This window comes from Thamnophis sirtalis, unplaced genomic scaffold (assembly GCF_051295495.1).
Source record: "Thamnophis sirtalis isolate CommonGarterSnake01/CBP01778 unplaced genomic scaffold, rThaSir2_p1.2 scaffold_1, whole genome shotgun sequence".
Classification (NCBI taxonomy): domain Eukaryota; kingdom Metazoa; phylum Chordata; class Lepidosauria; order Squamata; family Natricidae; genus Thamnophis; species Thamnophis sirtalis.
The window spans coordinates 148,770,291-148,791,990 of record NW_028261381.1 but is presented as its reverse complement, the minus strand read 5'-3'; the positions used below and the strand labels follow the sequence as shown (position 1 = coordinate 148,791,990).

At 37.2% G+C, this 21,700-nt stretch overlaps 1 protein-coding gene across 1 annotated transcript in view; it reads left to right on the top strand.

Annotated features, from left to right (window-relative positions):
• The window catches only part of SYNE2 (spectrin repeat containing nuclear envelope protein 2), a 247,724-nt gene that overhangs the window by 123,169 nt on the left and 102,855 nt on the right, over positions 1–21,700 (top strand). Inside the window, exons 52-63 of the mRNA XM_087727378.1 lie at positions 1,090–1,355; positions 2,078–2,246; positions 3,449–3,592; positions 4,974–5,114; positions 5,340–5,522; positions 6,622–6,759; positions 8,525–8,710; positions 9,414–9,539; positions 10,350–10,532; positions 11,932–12,063; positions 18,086–18,262; positions 21,250–21,324. Of these exons, the coding sequence (XP_087583504.1) occupies positions 1,090–1,355; positions 2,078–2,246; positions 3,449–3,592; positions 4,974–5,114; positions 5,340–5,522; positions 6,622–6,759; positions 8,525–8,710; positions 9,414–9,539; positions 10,350–10,532; positions 11,932–12,063; positions 18,086–18,262; positions 21,250–21,324 (1,920 nt within the window). The remainder of the gene's footprint in view (positions 1–1,089; positions 1,356–2,077; positions 2,247–3,448; positions 3,593–4,973; positions 5,115–5,339; positions 5,523–6,621; positions 6,760–8,524; positions 8,711–9,413; positions 9,540–10,349; positions 10,533–11,931; positions 12,064–18,085; positions 18,263–21,249; positions 21,325–21,700) is intronic.

The window sequence follows — 21,700 nt, the reverse complement described above, 5'->3', positions numbered from 1 at the left end:
AAAATAAAACTGTCCAGTTTGTCACATAAAAATGAATAGAGGGCAGAAGGGTAGTAATACAGATAATCCTCACTTAACAATGCAATTGGGACTGAAAACCTCATCATTGTTCCAGTTGCTGTCATTAAATAAATATTGTGCAATTGCAGCACTCTGCAGTCATGTGATTGCCATTTGCAACCTCCTGCTGGCTTCCCCATTGACATTGCTTGTTGAACTTGTAGTGAAAGTCACAGTTGGGGATCACATGACCACAAGATGCCACAAATATTGCAATGAGAGTTGATTGCAAGGATCCAGATCACAATTCACATGACAGCAGGGCCACTGTGAGGGCCACAAGTAGGAGGAATAATCGTAAGTCCCCTTAGACTTAGAGTTATATACTGCTCCATAGTGCTTTACAGCACTCTCTGAGCTGTTTACAAATGTCAGCATATTCCTCCAACAATCTGGGTCCTCATTTTACTAAGGATGAAAGCTGAGTCAACCTTGAGCCAGGCAAGATTGAACTCCTGGCTGTGGGCATAGTTAGCTTGCAACACTACATTCTAACCAGTGCATGAACATGGCTCCTTGTTGAGCACTGTTGTAAGTTTAAATGGTCATGAATAATTGATTGATGAACAAGGACTACCTATACACAAAATCATGCATGGTGTGGAGAAAATATCAAGGTTAATTTCTCTTACTGGAATCTGGGCGTTATCCAATGAAGCTGAATGGTTATAGGTTCAGTGGCTATAAGTAAATAATACACATTGTTGTTGGGGATTTGGAATCAAGTGGCTGAAATGCACAAGCATTTCATTTTGCAGCTTGTAGTTGCAGCTGCCATTTTTATGCTCTCATTTTAAACAAAAGGAATATATTAAAGCCCTTACTATTATATTTCTTACATAAAATGAATACATTGATAAGAACAATCCTGCAGATATTTATAAAAAATAAGTCCCCTGTATTAAGAGGAATTTATTTCCAGATAAGTGTGTATAGAAGTGCAACTTCTATCTACTTAGACGTCTTTTCCATGTATAAGCTCCCTCATCAATGTTTCTCTTATTTGTGTTTTGCTTATTTTCTCTCTAGTTGGAACGAGAAACAATCATTCTAGACAGTCTTCAAGAAGAGCTGCCTGAGAGCCTCCAAGACAAACAGCAAGCAACCAAAGAAGAACTGGAAGAATTTCTGGAATCCACAAACAATTATATAGAAAATGTGGATACTGAGAAATTGTTGCTACGCTTAATACTCTGCCGATTAAGGGACATTCTGAGTGTCCCTGGGAGTTTGTCTGGAAAGGAAAGCCTTCCTATTGTCTGCGAAATTCAAAACATGCAGCAACGAACAGAAGAGTAAGTGTAAAACAGACTATTGCTGAGTGAATTCACACATTTTGTACAAAGTTTAATTCTGATTTCAAAATGCATTCTAATGGTTTGTTTTTTTTACTAATTTGAAGTTTGAGCTCCAGATTATCTGGCAAATATACATAAATTCCAGACAGAGAGTGGTATTTGTAAACAAAACAAAACAAGGATTTACTTCTTTACCCAAGATCAATGCTGGAGAAATATTTTAATATCTGTTTACACCCAAGTTTTAAATGCATAGTTTTATTAACTATTGTATTGTTGTTTCATGTGATGCTAGTACTGATACTTTCTAAACCCCACCACTGCTTTGCATTTCACTTGAATTTTGTTTTTGCTTATTCTATTCAGGTTAATGAAAGGGAATTGATAGAAGTCTTAGAGTTGCTGTAATTTCTGGCCCCTTATTTGGACATAACAGGCCATTCATTCACTTATTAACTCATTTATTAAATTTGTACATCTCTTAATTCCTAACAACTCTGGGCTGTTCACAAGAAAATAGAAAAACTGTAACACAATAAAAATAATAATAAAAAATAAACAAAGGGAGCATGCAAACATAGAAAAACCTAAAAACGGGCTGCATCCTTCCTAGCTGAAAACCTGGGGGAAGATTCAGATCTTTAAGGACCTCCAAAACACCAGAACCTGCAATCTTCTTCTACTTCTTCTTAATAGTATTTCTAATGGAATTTCTTTAGGCTCTGTCAAAAGGCTGAAACAGAAAAAGAGGCTGTGCAGTCCGAGATGATATACCGGACCAAAAGCAGTGAAGAATTGAAAGCTATGAAGACTTCATTTCAGGACATCATATCCCAACTCCGTGACATAGATTTGGAAACCCCCAATGAAAAGGCATTGAAACTTGAGGTTGGTAAGAAGCTGCTTCTGTAGATAGTAGACTAATAAGTTTTAGATAAATGAAATACTTTGTGTCCAATTCTTGAGTTGCAAAGTGGTATATCATTGATCTCTGGTCCTTTCAATACTAAGTCATAATTATTAGAATTACGTTGTTCTTTTTTTTCCTTCTACATTTAACTGCTTAACAAACATGGTATCCAGATGCTGTCATCCATACACATCTAACCAGAAAAGGAATCCTGTAGAGTTTCTTTTCCATTGTATTTGGAAAGCTTTCATGTATGGCTTATTTAGATGACCAAATATGCCATAGATGAAAGAACATTGAAAAGGGTATTTAAAGAGTGAGAGAATGCTAGCTTTGGAACAGATTTTTGAAGGTGGTGTAATCTAAACCTTCACATAGTCCAGAAATCGATAAATGAATCTTTCCCGTTGGCTATTCAGCCAATCAATAGGCAATACTATTTACAGAGGTAATCTGTTCCACAAATACCTTTCCCTATTAAGAAACTTCTTCCAACATTTAACCAAATTTAGTTTCTTTGCCGTTCTTACACATACTCTTTATTTTCACATTTGTTCTCTTGCTGTGAAATAAGAAACAAAATCCAATATTTTGATATCTTGGAATTAAAACAAATAATTGTAAATGAAATGTATCTCTCAGCAAGAGATCCAAGTTATTTGGCATCAAAACATATTTCACGGTTATTCATGCCAGAGGATGTAGACCAGATTGAGTTTCTAGGCCGCAAATATTAACAACTGTCAAGTTTGTTTTATCCTGTGAAAATGATATCCTTCCTGCAGAACTGGAAGGAGCTGTTTTGTTTGGATATTTTCATTAAGATGACACCAAAACAAATGGCCCAGCAAATGTACTTTTGGTCACCTTTTGTTTTTAGGATTGTTTTTCTTTTGGTTCTGAATCTGAAAAGCTCTTTATGGAGCTTAAATCAAACAAGCATTGTGTCTCCATTAGCATTTCATCTGTCAATAAGCCCCGACAATACAATGAAAAATATTGGGTTTAGTGTAGTCTCAGTGAATTGAAAAGTATGATATAAAACAAAATAAGCATCCTTCAGGTTTTGCTCTGCAAAGCTTTCTCATGGAAAAAAATCTATTTGTACCTTAGATATAATGGGAGAAATTATTTTCCCCAACCAATCTTGTAGTACTTTCTAATTCTTTTTTCCTCTTAGGGGATTCAGAGAGTAGTTGACAGCAAGAAGCAAATCGTAGACAACTTACAAATCAAGTTCACTGAAATATATAGAATAGTTCCAGTTGGTATTGAAGAGCATTTGGAAGACTGCAAGAGAATGTTACATGACCTGGAAGAAAAGGTAGCACCATCCTACTTAATTGTAAAACTAGGGAAACTCTTGCTGAAAGTCCAGATTCATTCTAGTTAATTGTTTATTCTCCAGAAAATTATGTTTGGGGTTTTTGTTTCGCATGCTAACAAATTCCATTTAACTTTTATTGCTCACTATCCCTTTCACTAACCTGCTAGGCAGTATTTGAAGAAATCCTCAGATAATTCTGTAAACCATAAGATACTGGACTACTGCAACGTGCTCTACATGGGGCAGCCCTTGAAGAGCATTCAGCGACTTCAGCTTGTCCAGAATGCAGCCGCGCGAGCGATCGTGGGTGCGCCTCGGTACACCCACGTAACACCTATCCTCCGCGAGCTGCACTGGCTGCCTATTGGTCTCCGGATACGCTTCAAGGCGCTAGTCGTCACTTATAAAGCCCTTCATGGTATTGGACCTGGGTACTTGAGAGACCGCCTGCTGCCAATTACCTCCACTAGACCGATTAGATCCCACAGATTAGGCCTCCTCCGAATTCCATCCGCCGGTCAGTGTCGACTGGCGACTACTTCGAGGAGAGCCTTCTCTGTGGCTGCTCCGACCCTCTGGAACGAACTCCCCGTGGAGATTCGAACCCTCACCACCCTCCAGGCCTTCCGCAAAGCCCTTAAAACCTGGCTGTTCCGACAGGCCTGGGGCTAAAAAACTGTTGCCCCCGTCTCGAATTGATATGACTGTTGTGTTTTAATTATGTATTGTTGTTTATGTCATTTTAAATTCTTGTTTGTATCCCCCTTCCCTGGTTGAGTTGTGAGCCGCCCTGAGTCCCCTTCGGGGGAAAAGGGCAGCATATAAATAAAATCAACATCAACATCAACATCAACTGTGGTTGGTTTATTCCAGCACATTTGTAAATCCTGACTTTAGAAGGCTAGACTATCTTCCTAAATCAGGACTAAGCAGACAACTTACAAGCATTTTGAGATAAGAACCTTTATTGTGGATAGGAATGAAGTCAAATCAACCCCTATCAGTGAAAATAAGGTTCTCTTATACCCATAGACACACACATACTTTTTTTTCCCAATCTTTCTCATAAATTACACCCTCTTTTGCCTGGTATTGCTAGCCTTGACATAAGTGGTAGTTGAATGTGTAAATAACTACCAACTCTGGCCTGAGAACCATTGGCTCTTACACTTTTCGTACCACCAAATAATTTTATTACACCCTAGGGCAATGTACAGATCTAAGCTAGATGTTAAAAATTAAAATATAGAAAGGGTAATTAAAGTAGAGTGGGGAGTTATTCATAATCTGAAAGAACTAATAGTTAAGTTTTTAAGTTTATTTTCTGTTTTCCCCATCCAGAGATGAACTTTTCTTTCTTTTCTTTTTACTATGATAGGTCAGCACAGAATTCCTGAAAATTTCCCCTCACTACAGGACAGAGAAAAAAATAGAAGACATTAACAAAGGTTTGCAAGCTGTTGAAAGCATGTTACATCAAAAGAGCGAGAACATTGAAAAAGCAAAAGAGGTTCAGAAGGTAACATCAACTTCTTTGCTCCAGATGAAGCAATGAGCTTTCTTTCCCCAAATGACGTTGATTCTGTCCTCAGAGCTACTTGTTTAAACTAGACTTGTCTTAACCAGGTGTAAACATGGAAGTAGAGTGCTATTTTTTATAATAGAAAAATATATATGCCTATAGTAGGCAACAGCCATCTAGCTGAACCCTTGCTCATTCATTGTTTGCTTCTCTTTCTTGAAGAGAACCTGGGATTTGCTAGATCTTTGGCATTATAAAATGAATGAACTGGATTCAGAGGTTCAAGATATAGTGGAGCAAGATCCCCACCAGGCTCAAGAATTGATGGATCGATGGATGATACCTGTGCAGCAATACCAACATGTTTCGCAGCATGCTGAGCGTAGAACTTCAGACTTGAACAGGGTAAAAAGATGACTGAAAATATCATTTGTGTTTGAAATCTGGATGCTTCCAGTCAGACTGTATTGATCTCAGTTTTATCAATTGCACCACACAAACATATTTTAAGGATGCATCTGTCAGTGTGGCTGACAGGATGAATTTCTCCATGCATATAATTCCATAGGGCCTGACAGAGCTCCACAAAGTTGTGACTGCTTCGCTAAATTCTGAATATATGGCATTATCTACAAAACTATGGTAGTTACACAACTGAGATCCACTCTATTTCTTATTTCTTCCTTTAAAGAAAATAATCCTCATGCACCTGAAAATAATAACAAAAATAGACATCTTATACATAAAAAAGGCAGAAATGTCTGTTCCCTGAATAACTAGTTATTCTCTTTTATTTCCAGACTTTCTCCATATTTTTAATATACTGTATGCCTATTGTTTCTTATTTCTTATATTTTAAACCAGAAATTAAAAATTAATTTTTGAACTGCCGTGCTGTTTCCTGAGAATATTTAATTAACAATTTACAATGAGTATAATCCTATGACCATGATGAGGTGTGCATGCTAAGTGTGTGTGCAGGTGCTCATCTGGACCATGACCATGAAGAGGAGCTGCCCAGGGAGCATACATGCACCAGAAAAAGTACTTCCGGTTTCCGGCATGCACATGCCTGCCGGTCAGCAAGTCTTCAGCTGGCTGACATGCATGCTTGCGCCGGAAAATGGAAGACCAGCTCTTCTGGTTTCTGGCACTGCCGAACGCACAAAGGCCAGCTGATCGTTGCCTGCGCATGCACGGCAGAAATCCGGAAGAGGAAGGGGTGATGCCGCACATGCCAGGCAACATGGCTCCTCATGCCACTTTGGACACGTGCGTCATAGGTTCGCCATCACGGTCCTATGATATTTATCTACTGACAAAAAAGTCATTAGATAAACATTATTTTACACTCCCTCTTCCTGCACAAATTGCTGCAGAGGGACTGATGAGAAGGTTCTGTTGTATGAGTGGAAATCTGCTTGGGAATCTGAATGACCTGCCAATGTTTCAGATACCTGTATATTATTTTGTGTAAAATAATATGTGATATTTTATATTAAAGGCTGCTAGCAAGTTGGAAGAATGCGATGAGCTCTTGAAAAGCATTCAGGTTTGGCTTGAAAATACCAGCCGCCTATTAACAGAGGAAGTGAAAAGTGACTCTGCAAAAACTTTGAATAAACATACCAGTGCACTTGAGGTAAATTGATATGCAACTAAATGATGGGAGCAATTTATTGCTTCTCCTTGAGAGCACCTGTCAATATGTTGCTGCATTGACAATGACCAGTACAGGTACATCTGCTAGGCTAAGTAGTAGCATCCAGCTAGCCTGAACTTAGGAAGCTAAACAGGGTCAATTTAATTAGCGTTTTGGTGAGAGGCCACTAAGGAATAGCAAGACAGTAGGCTAAATAGGAAAAAATTTTAAAAAAATGGAAAAAGATTTAACGAGGGAAAGCCAATATGAGGGGAAATGTTTTACATATGCTGCTATCTTCAATATAAGGTGAGTGTGTACCTGTGCCTGTATAACATATAGAAATATAGATAGTACTGCAGATGACAGCATTTCTATGCATATAAGGTCAGAAGTAAACCTCATTGAATCCATAGGGGGTTTGGTTATATATATATATATATATATATATATATATATATATATATATATATATATATATATATATATATATATATATATATATATATATATAATTATTGATAAATTATTATCTTATTCAAGGTCTTATAGTTGGGAATATAGTATTATACTAATTGATACCAATTCATTTATGCACTAATTTTAAACTAATAAGCTAATTTCCATAGGTTGGAAATTAATTAAATAAGATTAATTAAGAAGAATTCAGAACCAAAATAAGCATCAAACCAGCAAGTATGGTTTGCTTGAAATACATAGGAAATAAGTACATAATTTGTAATTAAATGCCAGGGGAGTTCGGGCAGGAAATTACTTTAAATACCACCACCCAACTGGAAGTTTCCTGCATAAATTTATCAGGATGCCTCTATTTATGTCCATTTTTTTCTTGAATATTAATATATGTTTCACTATATATATATACATATATATATATATATATATATATATATATATATATATATATATATATATATATATATATATATATATATATATATATATATATATCAGTGATGGGCAACCTTTTTGGCGTGGTGTGTCAAAAATCGGCAAAAAATCGAGCATAACTCGCGTTGTGTGTCACTTCGGCAAAAACATAATTTTGCGCAATTTATAGTTGCTGCTAATGGCGCTCACAGTTCCCGTTGGCACTCCGCTGTTCCCTGCTGTGGTGCGGTCATAACCAACAGTCCCAGGAGTAGACTCTCTGTGCCGGCCTGACTGGAGAGAGGCATGCACTGTTCCCGCGCTCCTCTCCTGCGGGTCCTCCCTCGCCGCGCTGATGACGTGTGTGCGCACGGCACGCACGCCTTACCAGCAGCCCCTGCGCTCAGAAAGGGGCGGCGGCGATACAGTAAGTGAGTGTGGGCGGGGGAGATCACACATCCCGCCCCCCCCATTCCTCCAGCACAGATTCTTTCATCCTCGGCGGCCGTGCAGGAGCCGAGGATGAATCGCATGAAATCCTGTGCGTGTCACCCCAAATGGCTACGCGTGTCAGCACTGACACGCGTGTCATAGGTTCGCCATCACTGATATATATATATATATATATATATATATATATATATATATATATATATATATATATATATATATATATATATATATATATATATATATATATATATATATATATATATATATATATATATATATCCTGTTGTCAATGAATTACTGTCATTAAAACACATCTGAAATATTTGGAGGATAAGCTTTAGCCAAACTGTGCGCTTCCTTTATGCATTTTAATGTCTTCGGTTTTTAGAACAGAAAAATAATACTAACTTTTCTTCTCTAGATGGCATTGGAAGATTCAGAACAAAAGCAAAGTATTCTTAGTGCCATTTCCCCAGAACTGAAAGAATTGTCCCCTTTAATTGAAACTGACAGTACGGTGCAGGAATTGACAGAAGTAAATGAGCAAGTTAAAGCCTTACAGCAAAAGATAGTGGAAATTCTTCCATGTATCCAGCACTTGGCTGATGTAAGTGTGGATTATCTATCAATAAAATGATTTCTGTTTTATTTAGAAAGGTTCAGATACTGTTCTCGATGTTGATGATTTAGCCACCTGTTTGCATGACTTTTACTGGAATACAATATAGACAGGCCTTAATCAGACAATTTTGCTATAATGGGGCAAGAGAAAAACCAGAGAAGAATGAGATAAACTGGGGTAGTGGTAGGCAAGAAAGGTTGTGCATTTATTTCAGGTATATTATTGGGAGAGAAAACAGCATAGAATTATTTATATACGATATATACTGTATGTCAGAAACACTTGGGACCAAAGAATAATGAAATACCAGCAAAACAGCAAATAGAGGGTGAAGGTATACTTTTATAAGAGCAAAGCGGTAATTCATTCAGCATCAACTGGTTTGGCTTCATATAATTCTAGTTTGGACCAGAAGCAAATTTGATATTGTCCTTTTGGTTCTCATAACATCCAATATATTAAGACAGTTTTTCAGTATTAAAAAAAGAGAATCACAATGTTTGGCTGTAATGACACCTGATTTAATGAGGGAATTCAAGAACAATGGATACAACCAACTGGCTAATAAGGTATCACTCAAGGGGAGTGTGACTTTTGGGATATAAATAAAAATGTAGGCTTTCTATGTCTCTTGCATTTAAGAGACTTCAGCAGAGAATAAGTACTATGATTGCTTCTGAAAATGCAGGATGTTGAAGCTATTGAATCTGAAGTGAAAACAATGGAGAAGGATATAGAAAAAATAAAGACTATATTGTTCCCCTCTGAAGACACACTTGATTTTTCTCCTAAGGAGCATCTTAAACATTGCAAGGTAAGTACAAAAAAGGAACTGGAAAAATCGACATAGGAGCAATTGTAGTGTAATATATACTGTATAGTGCTGGATTAGAAGCCAGGTATTTCTAAATATTGCTATTCTTGAAGTATTCCCAAACTTTTGAAAATGTAATGATGGAGTTTTCTTTTTCCTTTTTTTGCTGCTCCTTTATGTCAGTGCTATAATATTTTTAAAAACTGCCTTTTAACTCTGAATGGCTCATCACCATAAATTTCTGCCATTAACCTTCCACCTGTAGCTGCCAAATAGCCCCCATCTGCCAAGTGAAAATAGTGGCTCATTAGGTGTTTAGTCAAGAATTGGGACAGTTCAGCAGGCCCAAAGCAAGATGTGCTTTAAGCCAAGACCCAAGTTAGAGATAGCAGCTTTATCTAGCCAGATATGGGGCTCTTTCATTTCAGCAGTCATTTACATTGTGGGCAAGATGGTTTAGTGTTACAGATTTTGAGCCAACAAATTCTCCTGAGAGGAAGAAGAAAGGATTCTGTTACTAATGTTCCTGGTTCAAAGCAACACATGAGGTCACCATTTCCATGACCAGGAAGTTATTTCTGAAATTAATTTTGGAGATGTATATAGTGGGGAGGAAAGTGAAAGATAAATACAAATGGGTGCAATTCTAGATTCCATCTGAGGCATTTTGAAAATCATGCTGTCCCAGATTTTTCTGAGATCAAATATGTGAAGTATTTTGAACATAAATATCTGAATTTCCCAAAGTGCTATAAGCCTGCTGAGTCTTACATATTTCTTTCCCTTCCTTGTTAATACATTCTATTTTAGGTTATATTGGCCCACATCTGCCCCATGAAGAAGGCTTTGGCTGAAATGCAATCCTATAAAGCAAAATTGAGATTGACTGACATGAGAATGCAACCTCTTTCAGTATTCCAAAGAACTAAACAGCTTTTGAAAGAGCTGAAGGTTCTAGAAAGACTCACAGAGAAACAGAACACTCTACTTGAGGTAAAAGCAAATTTGATTGAGTGGTTATTTGTGGATGTTCTTGGAAAATACCTTCTGATTTTTAATTATTATTTGTTTTCTGATTAAGATCATAACACATGGAGAAGCTAGTTCTTGAATCTTATGCATCTGGTTTGGTTGATTATTTAAGGCACAGGACACGGGAAATATCTTGCTTTTTTAATTAACTTGTAGGAACTCAGTCTCATCAACTGCAATAGTTAATCAATTATCATAAAGCACAAACCATAACATCCATGATCTGGAATGCTCTGAATATATTAAAGCAACTTAAAATTTATATCTGATTCCTTTTGCTCACATGCACCGCTATACAAATATTATCGACTGAGTAATCTAGTGATTAAAACCCAGTGATCTTTTAATGACACATGGATGGAAATCATTTTTTGCTTATTATTTATGCATTTGATTGAAATGAGCATATGTTAATATAATATTAACAATGTGCAAGCAGCCTGATTGTTTCTTTCTTACTGCAATTTAGTTAGACTATTCCCAAATAGTTCTCAGAAGCTTCCAAATGATGCAAAAATAAAGTAGAAATAATAATCAAACTCCAATAATAATAAACTTGAATGTATTTACATGCTGTCCCTACAAGCAGAGCAACATCTTTTTACTGCTTGTTTACTACTCAGCATTTTAGGAAAACAAATTTACTGCTTTAGGAAAACAAGGTTACTGTTTTCCTAAGACTGCTCTATGTACCACCCCAAAGTATGGCAAAATGTATCAGTTGTTTAATCAGGTGGTACAGTATTGTGTGAATTCAGCCAGACTGTTTCTTCTACCTAAATACAGGTAGTCCACATTTAGCAATGTGGACTGGCAACTTGGTCATTAAGTAAAGCAGTCACTAAGACAAACCATGGCTGTGTTTCTGACCTTACTTCAGCTTTGCTTTGCTTTGCTTTACAAACCTTCAAAGGTCATAAATATGAGGACTGGTCACAAAACTACATTTTTATTGTGGTCACAACTGCAAACAATCCCCCAAAAGGCAGTTGTTGAGTGAGGAATACCTTATTTTGCTCCATGTTCAAGATAGCAATAGCAAAAATGTGAGAGCAGAAAATTAGGAGTAGATAGCCAAAGAATGAAGAAAATATATTATCTATTAATTTTTATAAAGAAAAACAAATCCTCCTACAAATATCTACTATTTTTATCTTCTGAAAACCAGAGAAACACTATTGAAGTAGTTGGATTAAATGAATCAATGTTCCCACTCACTAGGAAAATATTTTCATATGTACAGTATATGTATATCCAATTGAAATTAGAATCTGAATGTGAGGATTAATACCTTATTAGAATATATGTTCCATTATCCACCTTGAAACAGCTCATAGTAATTGCTGGTATTTTATTTTAGCCAATTGTAAAAGAGATGGAAGAATTCGAGCAACAAATTGAATTCCTAAAGCAAAGCCAATTCCCAAAGAGTACTTTAGATGAATTGTCCACGGAAAATCTGTGGCCTGTTCAAGACTCCACTTTCCTCAAGGTGAGCTTTATAACTTACATCGCATGCCATGGTTTATTTACAATAGACAACTATTATGAAATAGAGGGGGATATCTTTTGTGTGTGTGTGTATATTGAATCATGTTCTTGCTTCCCTAGAACCGTGGGTACAGGATCCAAAATCTCTTCTACATTTGTTCTGAATTTGATTTCCTAGCATGGCACAAGAATAACAATATTAATTATATAAATAATAATCTTTAAATTATTTTTTAATTTAAAAACTAGGAAAATTTGGATTATATAAATTGCCCAGAGTCAGTTGGAGTGGGCGGCTATAATAAATTCCCATGAAATATTTAAATTTAAATGCAATAACTATAATTTATCACTGAGAGCCAGTTTGTTGTAGTGGTTAAGGTGCTGGCCTAGGAACCAGGAGACAGTGAGTTTTAGTCGTGTCTTCCTATTTTAGGTATGAAGCCAGTTACATGACTTTGGGTCAGTCATTCTCTCAGCTAAACTCACCACACAGGTTTGTTGTTATGGGGAAAATGCAAGGAGCATTATGTGTGTTCATTGCATGAAAACTCCCTTTTTATGACCCTAATCTCTTAATTCAAAGTAAAATCAGGGAGACTGGATGGAGCTGAGCATTTACTGGCTGGGTGCCCTTCCTAATGCCATTCAGAGCTCACAGAAGATTTGTGAGCATGTGTGTTCTAGGAGAGAAATATCTGCCACTACCTAGGATTGAATTCTCAACCTTCTGAGTGGCTAAAATTCAATGCTGCTCATGTTCAGTACATTGAATTACTTATAAAGTAATAAAGGCAGAAGAAAAATCTAATAAATAATTACAGGTAGTCCTTAATTTATAACCATTCATCTAGTGACTGTTCTAAGTTACAATGGCACAACATAGTGACTTATGATCAATTTTCACACTTATGACTTGCAGATCCCCATGGCCACATGATCAAAATTTGGACACTTAGCAACTGACATGTATTTATGACAGTTGCCATGGCCATGCCTGGGGTCATGTGATCACCTTTCATGGCCTTCTGAAAAGAAAAGTCAATGGGGAAACCAGATTCACTTAACAACCGTGTTACTAACTTAACAACTGCAGTGATTCGCTTAACAACAGTGGCAAAGAAGGTCATAGAATGGGCCAAATTCACTTAAAGGCTGTTGGCTTAGCAATGGAAATTTTCGCCTCAATAGTGGCTGTAAACTCAAGTACTACCTATAAATGTATTTCTGTACTTCTCTTTCATGGCTCTGTTATTTTTGCAAAGTGGGATTCTAAGTAGTGTACTACTCAGAATATAATTATAGCATTTTTTCTGAACATGATGACATATCCCTGATTCAATATACAGACAGGTAGTGAAGAGCATGCTTGTTTATACATGCACAGGGATGATGTAGCTTGGCCCCACTGCTTCACTCGAGGGATAAGACTTAAGTCCTGCACTCGCAGTCCTTACTATTGCAGCTTGCCACATTCTGGGCTTGGGTTTCCATGTGCTGTCACCACATCACTCTTCTCGGAAATATTTCTTCTCTTCATATTTTCTCAGGAGGAAATAAGCCCAAATTCCTTCTTTCTATCTTCTTGTCTTTTTGTAGGTAGCAGAGTGACTAAGTTGTGTGGCAGGCTAAATTCCTTGCCAGAATGTCTACAGAGTTCAGAAGAAGGTATTATTATGTAATGTAAAGTTAAGGAGCTGAAAGTGGAGGAAAAATTGGAGAAAGGAAGTTTCATACATTTTCTGGACTTTGACTCTCAGATTGACTCCCAGGCAGGAATATTCCATACAAGTAGAACAATGTATAATATAAAGAAATGGGATAGATCATCGACATACATTTTTAAAAGCTCTTATGTCATAACTCTGTCTGAGTTTCATTAAATGGCTGCTTCCTCCAGTTTTTAACTGATAGTGCCATATTAGGAGGCCAGGTGTCTTATTGTGATGAAAGACAAAAGAGAAAAGCAAAGTGGAGCTGCCTCCACCCCTTTTTAAAAGTTTACTTGAGAGAGGGGAAACCTTCCTGATTTTTATTGATCATTGACTTTCTTGGAGTTTTCTGACCTCAGTGTCTACATTGGCAAGGTAAAATTTGATCGGTTAACTTTTTCTGGTCCCGTTGTGATGTTTGTTTCCCCCTTCACTACAAAATGCTAGGTGTTAATGTAATTTTTACTATTCTGTTTATCAAAATACAAATCCTATTACTAGTCTCCTTGATTTCTTATCTATTACTTTCATTTAGAGCTTAAAATCATACATTGCTCCTGTCTGGGGAGATAAAGTTGGACAAGAAACCATACTTGTATCCTCCTGTTTGAATAGACTCTTATTGTTTGTTTCACTTATTTAGTCGCAAGTGAATTTATGCATCCATAATGTCATGCTTTCTTTTTTATGCCTAACCTTTATGGAAAATACATGCTTGTGATTTGCCATAGTATATTCAATGGTTGTTTCAGAATGCTCTTCTAGGTTAGTCATATGAATTAGCTGGCGCCGCCCAAAGTGCTAATTGCTTTAAGATTTTCTTAGCTTGTCAGAGCTTAATTATATTGAGACTGAAAGTATAAACAAAAAGGTGGCTCCAGAAGAGGTGAAAATTTTCTAATCAGAGAAGTCAACTATAGAGAATGTAATGCAAAAATAAATAAAAAATCTGCCAGGTAGCCTTGCGCACTCAGTCACTTTTTTAAAAAAAAGCTAAGAAAAGTGGAATAGATCATTTTTGCTGTGATGGGGCTCAAACTGCTGAAACAGAATATAGAGTTTGGAAAAATAGGAATCCACCAAAACTTATGTTTGGATGAAACCCATAAATATGTTAAATTAAGCCTTTCTGAAGTTTGGGGAGTGCTTACAGAATTGATTAAAAATTTCTACAACTCAAGACGCCCCAGCTCTCAGAAATTCAATTCAGAGTAGCCATTGCTGCAAATTTGGGGAACTGAATTCCTCTTACCTGGAGTGTCCATTTTAGGAAATAACATGGGACTTTTCTAAATAGACCTGATCTTTGCACAATTCTAATATACTCATTCACGTAGGACAGCCATTTGGAACCATACTATTGGAACCCTGCTAAGCTAAACAGATATGAAATTATTATTTAGATTGATTATAGCTGCCCCACTGAATGTCTTACAACATCCAAAACACAATTAAAACATAACAGAGTATAATATCTTAGAGAAAAGCAACCATAATAACCAAAAATATGCAAGGGGCTCCACTAATATGCCAGCCCCAGGCCTGAGAACAGAGACAGATCGTAAGAGCTTTGCAGAATCCTAAATGAGTGAATACCATACATATCTCTTGGAGGATGCTATTCCTCCAAGAAGATATGAGGACCATCACCTTGAAGACTGTCCACCTAAAATTGCTTGGAGTTCTTCCCAGATGGATCCAATTTTACTGCAGGGGTAGAGGAGATGCATGGAGAGGACCCTTGCCAGGTTATCTGGGAATGGTTTGAGCCTGTTGGACCTGAAGAAGTGGACAAGATCCTTAAGACTGTGAGATCAGACACCTGCTTTTTAGATCCATGCCTCTGCTGGACTGTGATGCTGGTCACAATGACTTCCCATGAGATGGGCAGCCATGTAAAATTAATACATGAATAATTAAATTACATCATCAATCTGGGGGGGGGCAAACAATCACAGCCGTAATTACTGAGTCTTATAAGGATTGAGCTGAAGTTTGTTCATCCATATTCTTCACTTAACAGTCTCCAGATACTGAGTTAGTATGGTGACAGTTTCATTTGCATAGCCCACAGTTGAGATGCATATTTGTCTGTCGTCATGTAATAATGAAACCAACCCCAAGTAACAGATGAACTCACTTCATGAGTTAGCTTCATGTAGATGTTAACCAGTAGTATGGGGAAGTGTTGTATCATGTGACACCCTACACATAACCTCAACCAGCAACTTCATGTTGATATTAAACAATAATGGGGGAGAGTGTTGTTGTTGGATTCCTAAAGTGATATGGTAAAGGTTCCCCTGGCACATATGTGCTAGTCGTTCCTGACTCTAGGGGGCAGTGCTCATCTCCGTTTCAAAGTCAAAGAGCCAGTGCTGTCCAAAGACGTCTCTTGTCATGTGTCTGGCATGACTAAATGCCAAAGGCGCATGGAACGCTGTTACCTTCCCACCAAAGTGGTTCCTATTTTTTCTGCTTGCACTTTTACATGCTTTTGAACTGCTAGGTTGGTAGAAGCTGGAACAAGTAATGCGAGCTAACTCTGTTGCGCGGCGCTAGGGATTCGAACCACTGAACTGCCAACCTTTCTGATCGGCAAGCTCAGTGTTTCAGCCACTGAGCCACCACACCCCTAAAGTGATACTGCCATTCAATTCGGGAGTTGAGGGGAGACCCATGAATGTATCCTCTTCCTATTACCTTTGACACCTGCTATTTTATTACCTTTATCCTGGCCATGAGATATTCACAAGCCTGATCTCTTCCCTCCTGTCAACTCTGATTGGAAATGACCACAGAAGAAGGAGGTGATCCACTGCAATATAGTGCCCCACATTCTTGACACCCATGGGTAATGGTTTCAGAAGCCACTGAAAGATCAAGGAGCACAAGGATGGATGTACCATTCCCCATGTGAATCTGCCAACAGTAACTGATAAGCCAACTAAGATTATCTTCATGCTTTACCTTGGTCCAAAATCTTACTGAATCAGGTCTAGATAATTCTTTTCCTTCAAGAGCCTATGTATATACCTGTCATTTGATCAATTTCTCCACAACAATTTCCACAAAGGGAAAACTGGGAACTAAATGATAATTAACCAGGATAGAGGATTCCAGCAATGATCCTTTGAGAAGGAGATGCATCATTGTCTTCTTCAAGGCCAGAGGGACCCCATTTCCTGCTCCTTTGAAGATCCCATCTTCCAATTGCCCCCCAAGCTACCCCCAAGGAGCCAAGGTTTGGCAAACAAGTTGCTGAGCTGGCAGTTGTGGGACTAGGTCTACTTCCTCAGGAGTCACAAGAGTCAATGTAGATAATTGAACAAGACTATGCCTCAGGCAACTCACTTGGGACTGCTAAGTTGAATGCCAACTTCAAGCAAATCCAAGTATCTTTATTCATTAAATAGCATGACTCACAACCCTGTAGATGGTCCTGTTATTTCATACTGACATGTGTAAGAAATGGAAATAATACATTGAAATGAAAAAGAATAGCCCAAACATTTTGAAGCTGAGAGATAGAAACACCAAATTACAACTAGTTCATGTGACCTATGTGCTAAATCTATATCCTGCCAATCCATTAAAATTGTGCTCATTGGGAATTCTTTTCACCCTCAAATTACACTGACACTAGCAAATCTTCCTGTAATATGGATAGCATACAGCCCTAATTAAAGTGGATAATTTAATTACTCCTTTGTTAAGTTGAAGGATATCCACCTTATACAAACAATCTTTGGCAAGGTTGCCAGCACAGAGAAGGAGTGGAAGGGTTACCTGTATTGTATTAGGATATATTTTTGTGGTCTTGTATGAAAACAATTAACTTTTGCTAATTTTCCAGTTTTCCCCACTTGAAATAGGAAAAATGTTATGAGAAAAGAAAAAGCTCTTCTAGAGAGGCAGGAAGTGATGCTTCTGTCTTAATTAACCTACTTTGCATAGTATTATGAGTAAACTCCATGCTATCTGTCACACAAGAACTCCTGACCACTTGCCCTTCAGGAATTCAGCTCCCAAATTCAGGCAGACAGCTATGAACGTTCAGAGTGCTGTTCAGTTTCCAAATGTTCCTCTAAGCTATGGCTGGCTTCATACAGCTCCAGCAGGCTTTACGTTTTGTATTGGGTCGCTTGGCTTGGTTTTCAGCTCTGCTAAGGAAATGCTTTAGTGCAAAAAAGGCACCCAAAGACAATCATGTAAATCATGCTACAGTAAGACGCCTCAAGCTGTTCACAATTTTCCTTCATGTTCCCATTTTTATGAGATACGTCATGTCTCAATATTATTGTTCCGTAGGATGAGGAGGTGGAAAGAGTAAAGCAACAGATTGCCCTATTATGCCAACAGAAAGAGGATATTCTAACAGCTATGAAGAATGCCTTGGTGGAACTTCATCAGAATCAAGAACCACCAGAAGCTGAGGACAGTGACGTAGAATCACCAGAGGAAAATGGAAGTGCTGTTGAGTTGCAGGTAAGCTCCTTCAAATGGTTTCATAGAAATATGATATGTATGTACCATATTTTTCAGAGTATAAGACAGACCAAGGTTTTGAAGAGGCAATTTTTTTTAAAAAGTAGGTAGATAGATAGAGGGATAGAAAAGGAGAGAAAGAGAAATACAGCAGGTAAGTAGGGAGAGAGAGAGTAGTTAGGTAGGTAGGTAGATAAAAGGATAGAGAGAGAGAGAAATAGAGAGAGAGTATGTATGTAGATAGGTAAGTAGGTAGGGGGATAGAGAGAAATAGAAAGAGAGAGAGAAATATAAAGGTAGGGAGAGAGAGAGTAGGTAGGTAGAGAAAAGGAGAGAGAGAGAGAGAGAGAGAGAGAGAGAGAGAGAGAAGTACAGTAGGTAAAGAGGGAGAGATAGAGAGCGTGTGTGTAGGTAGGTGGGTAGAGGGATAGAGAGAGAGAGAGTCATAGAGATGGAGAGAAATACAGTAGATAGGCAGGTCTTTCTGCTGGCACAGCACTTGGTCAATGCAATTCTCATCAATCAGTTAAAGAGCTTTCCAAAAATGGGCCTGTTTTTTTTTCAAAAAAAGGCATGAATAGCATTGGGGAGCTTGCAGAGTGCTCCTGGGGGGATAGAGGGGCCAAAAATGAGCAAAAAATGGCCCATTTTTCACGAAAACAGGTCTGTTTTTGTCAAAAAAAATTGCATGCATAGCCTTATGGAGGCTTATAGAGTGCTGCTGGGGGCTGGTGAGGCAAAAAACGGTCCATTTTTTGCTCATTTCTGCCCTCCCCAGCCCCCACGAGCTCTCTAAAAGCCTCCATAAGGGTATGCATGGCCATTTTGGTGAAGGGGCGGGGTTTCGGGAGGCAAAAAGTCCTGTATTCGGTGTATAACATGCACTCAGATTTTCAGCCTCTTTTTTGAGGAAAAAGGTGTGTCTTATACTCCAAAAAATATGGAATGTATGAGTGTGTGCGTGCGTGCGTGCGTGTGTCTATTCGTGTGCGTGTGTGTGTGTGTGTGTGTGTGTGTGCACACATATGTATGTAGTGTAGAATATTTTTAGCTAGGGGTAATAATGTCCAAAGATACAGGGTGGACACAAAAAACGGTATCCTTTTGTTGATTTTATCCTCAGAAGGTGTGGCAGAAGTTCCTGTCTGTCACGATGTCGTTTCATTGTGCGTTTTCTTTTGTATATACTACATCATTGTCTGAAAGATAGGGATAAATGTATCATCAACACTGTTTCTTGCTGTGGAAAATCAGAAAGAAAAACCCCTAGACATCGGTATTCAGCATTTAGAAGTACATTAATTTTGAATTTAAAAATTATATTCTAATGAACAGTTTCAAAATTATTTTCAGTTTGTTAGAAAATGAAGGCTTTTTTAAAAACTGTAACTCAAAAGAAATGAAAATCTTACTTTACGCAGTGATACTGCCCAAAATCAGTATATATGTATTAGGAGAGATTATAGGGCCCAGATTTTTCAATTGTAAATCAATATATATATCTTCATGTAACAAAGATAACTTTTTTCAGCCACTCCCCATTTGATGTTCTATGACCATTCACAGTTCAGCCTCACTTTTTGTGAAATTTTGCCTATTGCAGAGGCCAACATTAGGCTGCTATCTGCTAGCAGAGTATATGGACAGCTTTTAATCTAGCCAGAAACCATTCACTGCATACTGCTTTATTTTTAATCACTGAAATGAACAAACTAATTAGAAATATTCATAATCATTCATAGGTTGTTTTAGCCAATCCATATTTAAGGACTGAAGTAATAGTTGTTTGGGTTTTCTTTTCTTTTCTTTTTTTTGCAATTATTCAAGTCATTGAAAACTTGATTGGCAATAAGATGATTCAAAATATTAATATCTACATTAACTCATAAACTATAAAATACGTATATGGGGCTGGGTGCATGTATCTGTGAGATGTTATTTCCAAACTGGGATTATTCCAGAGTGTAAATATATTGTGAAAATAGTACTTCAGAATTTTTATTTCATCTCAGCATCTTCCAAATATGTCTTGCAACTTTCTATGCTAGAAATAGGACTACATTTAAATTTTTGAAAAGGAACCAAGCCAGAATATGAGACAGATTATATAATAGTTGTTGTTTTTTTAAAAGAATTCTGTAAAGAAAAGATCAGAATATATATCAAATGACAGTGCTGAAAATCAGAAAAATTAATCCATCATCATTATATAAAAGCTATAACTTAATACTTGGGAGAAGAAAGGTAACTTTCTAATAAAATATGTATTAATAATTCAATATCAGACAATAATTTGAATGCCTTTAAGGCAGTGGCATAGGGATTTTTATAAATTGATATTTTAGCTTTATAGTAGGAATACATTGCCATTACATTTACATTTTGTCAGAAATGCAGTGTGATTTTAAACCATCAGTTTATATCATTGTTATTCTGAGATAACCAATATGAAACATATATATCTACAGATAAATATATATATTCTGGAATAATTATTTCATATTATTTTAAAGAAACTGAAACACCATGTAAACTTATATTTGTTATAGATCTCCATAGATAACACTAAATATTATTAAGACATACATGAGACTAACTTAGCTAATTAAATAACTTAAGAGAAACCTTGCAGGAGTGAATTCCTTCCCTGGGGAGTGGGATTGAAATAGATGACATGCATGGTCCCATCCAACCCTTCCATCCTGTGTTTTTGTCACAATAAAATAGATGCTAAATAAAACGTAGAACAACTTAATATAGCTATAAAACAAACAAGTGCAGGGATATGAAAAATGTGTTGTAACCGAAGGACTAAAAACATTGCACAATAAACAGATTCCTATTACATTATATGAGATATTGTCTACAAAACTACTTAATTTGATTATTTCTTACTATTTCTGAGAAGCATGCATTATTACCTCTCGGGTGGAACATATTTAAGGGCTGCCATAATAACTGGGGGTTTCTTTCTCTGCATGCTACAGTCCAAAAAGCGAGGCTCCCTGGCTTTTCTACCTTCCTTGGTTGAGGAAGCAGAAGACAGTTCATTCCACAATGAAGTAAGTACACCTTGGAGTATAATGGAGCTAGGTCTTTTTAGAGAAATAGAAGGAGGCAGTGAAAGTGAGCAAGTTAGTCATGGCAAAGTTATACTGATAACTTTAGGAAGGATTTGAGTGGCTCCCATCCGTATGTCATTAGGAAATTATTGAGGATCTGTTTTTCTCCCAGACTCTGATGACAGGATGATTGTGGATCATCTTTTTGTTTTACTCTTATTTTATTTTGATCTGATCTGTTTTGGCTTTGTTTTTGGCATTTTGCTCTTCGGGTCGGTTATATGAGTTACGTGTTTTTAGTCATGAGCTGCCCAGAGTTGTCTAAGAGGTGAGCAGCCTATAAATTATTTAATCAAAATAAATGAAATCATCCCAT